Source organism: Heptranchias perlo, chromosome 44 (assembly GCF_035084215.1).
Source record: "Heptranchias perlo isolate sHepPer1 chromosome 44, sHepPer1.hap1, whole genome shotgun sequence".
Taxonomy (NCBI): Eukaryota; Metazoa; Chordata; class Chondrichthyes; order Hexanchiformes; family Hexanchidae; genus Heptranchias; species Heptranchias perlo.
In genome coordinates, this window is record NC_090368.1 from 2,542,051 (window position 1) to 2,549,550 (window position 7,500).

General features: G+C 51.4%; 1 protein-coding gene across 1 annotated transcript in view; it reads left to right on the forward strand.

Moving 5' to 3' along the window:
- LOC137306590 (threonine--tRNA ligase 1, cytoplasmic-like) overlaps window positions 1-6,299 on the forward strand; it is a 32,678-nt gene extending 26,379 nt beyond the window's left edge. Inside the window, exons 17-19 of the mRNA XM_067975885.1 lie at window positions 234-306; window positions 2,786-2,900; window positions 3,619-6,299. Of these exons, the coding sequence (XP_067831986.1) occupies window positions 234-306; window positions 2,786-2,900; window positions 3,619-3,767 (337 nt within the window). The 3' untranslated portion in view covers window positions 3,768-6,299. The remainder of the gene's footprint in view (window positions 1-233; window positions 307-2,785; window positions 2,901-3,618) is intronic.
- Window positions 6,300-7,500: the final 1,201 nt, after the last annotated feature.

The following is a 7,500-nucleotide window of genomic DNA, read 5'->3' on the forward strand; positions in this document are numbered from 1 at the left end:
TGCAGTTTCAACAAAAAAAAAAATTCAGATTTAAGTGCTGGCTTCCTGGTCAAATCCGGGCCGAATGAAAGTGGCTGATGTTTGCTCTCTAATCGGGTACTAGCTGTAATCCTTTCTCCTCTGGGAGATGGTTTTTATACCCACCCCATGCTGCTGCGACGAGAGGGATTAATTTAAGATATTATTGGAGAACGCACTTGGGCCTTCCTTTACGTTTCTGTCTCTGTTTCTAGGCCGTTTTGGCTCTCCCCCTCTCAGCTGATGGTGATTCCCCTTGGAAACAGCACTGAAGATTATGCTCGATGGGTAAGATTGCCTTTGATTGTCCCTTCACCGGTTGTGAGGCTAAGCGTTAAGACATGTTTGGTTAGACCACAGTTGGAGCACTGTGCACAGTTCTGGTCTCCATATTACAAAAAGGGGTATCGAGGCACTGGAGAAGGTGCAAAAAAGATTTACAAGGAGGATACCAGAACTGAGAGGGTATAGCTATCAGGAAAGGCTGAACAGGGTGGGGCTCTTTTCTCTAGAAAAGAGAAGGCTGAGGAGTGACCTCTTAGAGGTCTTTAAAATTACGAAGGGGTTCGATAGGATAGACGTAGAGAAGATGTTTCCACTTGTGGGGGAGACCAAAACTAGGGGCCATAAATATAAGAGAGTCACTAATAAATCCAATCGGGAATTCAGGAGAAACTTCTTTACCCAGAGAGTGGTGAGAATGTGGAACTCACTCCCACATGGAGTGGCTGAGCGGAACAGCGTAGATGCATTTAAGGGGAAGCTCGATAAACACGAGGGAGAAAGGAATAGAAGGATATGCTGAACAGGGTGAGATGAAGAGGGGTGGGAGGAGGCTCGTGTGGAGCATAGAACACCGGCACCCGTGTTGGGCCGAATGGCCTGTTTCTGTGCTGTACATTCTATGTCGTTCTATTAGTCTCGTACTGATCAGAAGGTTCAATCCCCGGTCGGTGCTGAGTTAGTTGACAGCAGTAGTAGTGTTTTTTTATTATTTGTTCATGGGATGTGGGTACCGCTGGCGAGGCCATTCCATCCCTAATTGCCCTTGAGAAGGTGGTGGTGAGCCGCCTTCTTGAACCGCGGCAGTCCGTGTGGTGAAGGTTCTCCCACAGTGCTGTTAGGAAGGGAGTTCCAGGATTTTGACCCAGCGACGATGAAGGAACGGCGATATATTTCCAAGTCGGGATGGTGTGTGACTTGGAGGGGAGCGTGCAGGTGGTGTTGTTCCCATGTGCCTGCTGCCCTTGTCCTTCGAGGTGGTAGAGGTCGCGGGTTTGGGAGGTGCTGTCGAAGAAGCCTTGGTGAGTTGCTGCAGTGCATCCTGTGGATGGTGCACACTGCAGCCACGGTGCGCCGGTGGTGAAGGGAGTGAATGTTTAGGGTGGTGGATGGGGTGCCAATCAAACGGGCTCCTTTGTCCTGGATGGTTGCAACTGGAATCAGCTTCCCTGAACAAGGGAGGGGGGGAAAATCAGACAAGTTCCTGCTCCTCACACCTAGTGACCCTACTAGAAATTATTCATTCTGAGGATGTGGCCATCACTGGCAAGGCCGGCATTTCTTGCCCATCCCTCGTCACCTTGAGAAGGTGGTGGTGGGCTGCTTTCTCAAACAGTTGCAGTAGCGGCTTTGATACGACTGAGGGGCTTGCTAGGCCACTTTAGAGGGCAGTTTAAAAAGTGAACTAAGTTGGTGTGGGGACTGGAGTTACATAGAGGCCCAGACCGGGTAAGGACGGCAGGTTTCCTTCCCTAAAGGACATTAGTGAACCAGTTGGGTTTTTACGACAATCCGACAGCTTCGTGTTCACTTTTACTGATGACCAGCTTTTTATTTCCAGATTTTTTTTAATAGAATTCAAATTCTCAAACTGCCGTGGTGGGGTTTGAACTCATGCCCTCTGGATTATTAGTCCAGTAACATAATCACTACATCACCATAGCCTTTCATTTAGAACAAATATTCCCCTCATTTTTGATTGATGAATGGTGTTTAAAAATATATATTTCATGGACCTATATAGTTTGTTTATATGCCAAAGATGTGCATTTCTGGCGGGCACCTATTGTTCAAACTGGTCCATTTGATAAATTACTCTGTCACCTCTACTGTAAATCCAGTACTCAAAAGAAGCCCTCTGTAAATGCTGGCCGTTTATATGTAGATTTATAATATACGGGACCCTTAGATGCCTGCATTTGCATTAATGTATTCTTAAAAAACATTATTTATGCAGTTGGCATTTAAGTGACAGTGAGCTCACTTTCCAACCTCATGAAAACAGAGTGGATGAAGGAAAATCAGGTAAAGGTTTTTCAATTTCCAAACAGATGGAGATTTCTCTGCACATCCAATCCGGAAAGTTACAAAGAATCTAACGACGTGAAGTTAATCAAATGATTATCGGCCAAAAGCTAAGAAAGTGTTTTGAAGGATGAGGTGTTTGTGGAGTGAGGGCTTGTCAGTAGCTCTCCTAATATCCCTGCTAGAATGTGCTCATGCGATGTCAAGACCAGACCTAACCGGACACGGCTCCGACACTGCCCGCCCGCGCCCCCCCCATCGCACAGTAGAATATCCTTCCGATACTCTCTCTCCAGGCTCCGATCCGAGGAATTACAACTTGGGGAGGGATATGCAGTGCAGCTGCCCCTGCCCCCCCCAGAACGTGTCACTATCTTTAGGAGAGGATTGGAAGAGGAGGGGGAATTGAGAAGGAAAAAGATTAAAAATAATGCTCGCTCGTTGGGTGTGTCCATCACAGGTGCACCGGCAGCTCCTGGAGGCTGGGTTCATGGCCGACATCTGCCTCGACTCGGGTTCCACATTGAACAGGAAAATCCGCAACGCACAACTGGCGCAATATAACTTCATACTCGGTAAAGTATCGCACAACTGATTGTCCTTCCAATTTTCGCACATCAAGATTGAGCGATGTCGGTGCTGAGAATAGAACACTTTCCATTTCAGATACCCAGTGTCAGTATCGAACACTCCCAGGGCAGGTACAGCACGGGTTAGATACAGAGTAAAGCTCCCTCTACACTGTCCCATCAAACACTCCCAGGGCAGGTACAGCACGGGTTAGATACAGAGTAAAGCTCCCTCTACACTGTCCCATCAAACACTCCCAGGGCAGGTACAGGGTTAGATACAGAGTAAAGCTCCCTCTACACTGTCCCATCAAACACTCCCAGGGGCAGGTACAGGGTTAGATACAGAGTAAAGCTCCCTCTACACTGTCCCATCAAACACTCCCAGGGCAGGTACAGGGTTAGATACAGAGTAAAGCTCCCTCTACCCTGTCCCATCAAACACTCCCAGGGCAGGTACACACCGGGTTAGATACAGAGTAAAGCTCCCTCTACACTGTCCCATCAAACACTCCCAGGGCAGGTACAGCACGGGTTAGATACAGAGTAAAGCTCCCTCTACACTGTCCCATCAAACACTCCCAGGACAGTTTTGTGGTCCATTGGGATTATATACATTGGAAGTGAATGGGAAGGAGTTTGGTCCACTCGTGCTCTGTGCCTGAGCTGTGTTTATATGGCACTGACTCTATCCTTTTAATTTCTTTTTTTTTGTTTGATACAGTTATCGGAGAGAAGGAAAAGTCCACTGGCTCAGTCAGCGTGCGCACAAGGGACAACAAACAACACGGGATGCGTGCGCTGTCAGACACCGTGCGGAGACTGAAGGAGCTGAAGGAATCCCGGTGCAGAAATGCAGAGGAGGAGTTTTAACATGGTGGTGGGGGGGGGTGGGTGGTGGTGCGGAGCAGTGGAGCCGGGGTCGTTGTGCCGTCTACCAAACGCAACCCCTTCTGCTTCGTCCCGAGGCCTCGCTCCGGTCCTCCAGCTATCAGACCGTTTCCTAGTAGCCAGTAGCAAAGCTCTGTGCAATCGATGGGCCCTGCCCCTCAAGTCCAAGAGGAGACGACCTCTGTTAGCTTAGGGCTCTTGGGATGGAGTGCTCGTGCTTGAGAGACCGAGGAAGAGCAGGCTTTGTAAAGGACTGGAAGCAATGGGATTCTGAGCGTCGGACACGGTCAGGAGCATCTCAGAGTGAGGTGTGTGTGTGTGTACAATCATGTTCCATTTCCATGTCTTTCTCCAGGAGTCAAACGCACAAGAGACATGGTAAGGAGGGACGTTCCCTATATAAATATCTTACAATGCACCCCGTCCCCCATCCCACCAAGACGCTGACTCTTCCTGGGATACGGTTGCACAGGCACCATCCACCCTCTGATACTTCACCCCGAGTGGCTATTCTTCATGTGTGGGCGTTGGCAGGTCCATTTGACTGTCAGGAGCCCCGCTGTGGGGTCCAATCACACGCTCTGCCGATGTCCACACATGAACACCTCCCAGCAGGGTCAGTGGACGGGGGCAGGAACCCTGGCACCCGGTACAAATCGTCTGCAAACCCTCCGCTGCCTTGGGTGCCCAGTGAGTAAATACACTGGCCAGGCTGGCACTGAACAGACAGACGGAGAAGGTACCGTGTTCAGTCTGAGCCTGTGGGACCTGTGCCCCAGCGAGTCGGTGCCTTCAACAGAAATGGGGCGGAAAAGATTTATTTTATCTTCGCAAGATGCCTATTTTTGTTCATCTTATTTCATGTTATTTGTGCTCTGGTTTCTGATAGAGATTAAGTCATTCCCTGTGTCAACTCTTGGCTCGTGGGTCTGCTCACCAGCCTGACCTGTCTCCGTCAGGTGAGTAGACAGCCTAAAGCTTCGAGGGGAGGGGAGAGGAGTAAACAAAAACAGAGCTGTGTAGGTGTGTGTGTGCTCTCCGTGTGTGTGCTCTCCGTGTGTGTGCTCTCCGTGTGTGTGCTCTCCGTGTGTGTGCTCTCCGTGTGTGTGTGTGCTCTCCGTGTGTGTGTGTGCTCTCCGTGTGTGTGTGTGTGCTCTCCGTGTGTGTGTGTGCTCTCCGTGTGTGTGTGTGCTCTCCGTGTGTGTGTGTGCTCTCCGTGTGTGTGTGCTCTCCGTGTGTGTGTGTGCTCTCCGTGTGTGTGTGTGTGCTCTCCGTGTGTGTGTGTGTGCTCTCCGTGTGTGTGTGTGCTCTCCGTGTGTGTGTGCGCTCTCCGTGTGTGTGTGCGCTCTCCGTGTGTGTGTGCGCTCTCCGTGTGTGTGTGCGCTCTCCGTGTGTGTGTGCGCTCTCCGTGTGTGTGTGCGCTCTCCGTGTGTGTGTGCGCTCTCCGTGTGTGTGTGCGCTCTCCGTGTGTGTGTGCGCTCTCCGTGTGTGTGTGCGCTCTCCGTGTGTGTGTGTGCGCTCTCCGTGTGTGTGTGTGCGCTCTCCGTGTGTGTGTGTGCTCTCCGTGTGTGTGTGTGCTCTCCGTGTGTGTGTCCTCTCAGTGGGTGTGTGTCCTCTCAGTGGGTGTGTGTGCTCTCAGTGGGTGTGTGTGCTCTCAGTGTGTGTGTGTGTGTGCTCTCAGTGTGTGTGTGTGTGTGCTCTCAGTGTGCGTGTGTGTGCTCTCCGTGTGTGTGCTCTCCGTGTGTGTGCTCTCCGTGTGTGTGCTCTCCGTGTGTGTGTGTGCTCTCCGTGTGTGTGTGTGCTCTCCGTGTGTGTGTGCTCTCCGTGTGTGTGTGCTCTGTGTGTGTGTGTGCTCTGTGTGTGTGTGTGCTCTGTGTGTGTGTGTGCTCTGTGTGTGTGTGTGCGCTCTGTGTGTGTGCGCTCTGTGTGTGTGTGCGCTCTGTGTGTGTGTGCGCTCTGTGTGTGTGTGCGCTCTCCGTGCGCGCGCTCTCCGTGCGCGCGCTCTCCGTGCGCGCGCTCTCCGTGTGTGTGTGCGCGCGCTCTCCGTGTGTGTGGGCGCGCGCTCTCCGTGTGTGTGGGCGCGCGCTCTCCGTGTGTGTGGGCGCGCGCTCTCCGTGTGTGTGGGCGCGCGCTCTCCGTGTGTGTGGGCGCGCGCTCTCCGTGTGTGCGTGCGCGCGCGTCTCCGTGTGTGTGTCTGTCTCTCTGTGCGTGTGTGGTCTGTGCGTGTCTTTACAGTGATGCAGAATGATCATGCTAGCGCAGGCTCAGACATGCAATCACAGACAAGACCATGTCTCACTTCAATCTGAAAGGGAATGAGTGCTGATAACAGAATCTGGGAGAGCGATAGGGGCGGCAAAACACCGATTAACAATCCAAGTGCAGCAATCGGTTTATAAGACTAGCAAAAAAAAAACAGGAGAGCAAATCTGAAACCCAATGAGAGCTCTTTGGGCAGACTGATGTAATAATTGTACAGAATGTCTAAAATAAATGTGTTCAGTTTAAAAATTATTTATCGGTGTAAATGAATAAATATGCATATTTTCCCTCCAACATCCCCCACCTGTGCTGATGGCGCCGGCTGGGTTCAGGGTTCACTGAACATGGCCACCCTCCATTACCTCGCCAAAGCAGCCGCTCTTCACAGGAGCTCTGCTGGTGAGTGGCAGCAGGCTGTGGAAGGCACTTTCACGCGTTCACACTCTCTCACCCTCACTCACGCTCTCACACTCACCTCACTCGCTCCCGTTTGTCCGCCACTGGATAGTGATCAGGAGCAGGAACCCCGGCTGATTTTCCCCTCTTTAGCCCAGAGGCTCAGTGGGTAGCACTCTAGCCTCTGAGGCAGAAGGTCATGGGTTCAAGTCCCACGCCAGAGACTTGAGCGCATAATGCCGGCTGACACCCCCAGTGCAGTACCGAGGGAGTGCCGCACCGTCAGAGGTGCCGTCTTTCGGATGAGACATTAAACCGAGGCCCCGTCTGCCCTCTCAGATGGACGTAAAAGATCCCACGGCCACTATTTCGAAGAAGAGCAGGGGAGTTCTAGCCAATATTTATCCCTAAAACAGATGTTCCGGTCATTTATCACATCGCTGTTTGTGGGATCTTGCTGTGCTCAAATTGGCTGCCGCGTTTCCTACATTACAACAGTGACTATACTTCAAAAAGTGCTTCATTGGCTGTAAAGCACTTTGGGACCTCCTGAGGTCGTGAAAGGCGCTATAGAAATGCAAGTTCCTTCCTTCAGTGTCCAGTACGTTCGACCAGTAAGTGTCATGGCACAGTGTACCACAAGATGGCAGTGGTCACGGCCAGTGGGATTGTTGGCCCCTTGGCGCTCCCATTGACACTGGGATTTATTTCAGCAATGGGTGGGAGTGGGAAATTTTTTTACACTGTGAGAACTCGAACTGCAATTATGTATTTTGTCTTTCCAAATTTGGGTTGTGCCGAGAGAGCATTTTTGAGCTGTGTACAGCAACCAACTATTTGCAGTCCCCTCAGGTGTAGCTAGATGTCTCCCAGTGATTTACTATTGGGAAGGAAGGGATACGACGAGTGCTGAGAATGGGGGGAAAGGGAAGGGGTATGGAGAGGCTGGGGTGGGCAATCGAAGGTCGAAGAGGGGGATTCCGCAAGCAGGATAAGAGGCAAGACGGAGGGAGATCGGCAAGGAGCTCCACAGAGCAGGAACTTAGTGCCTGACTGA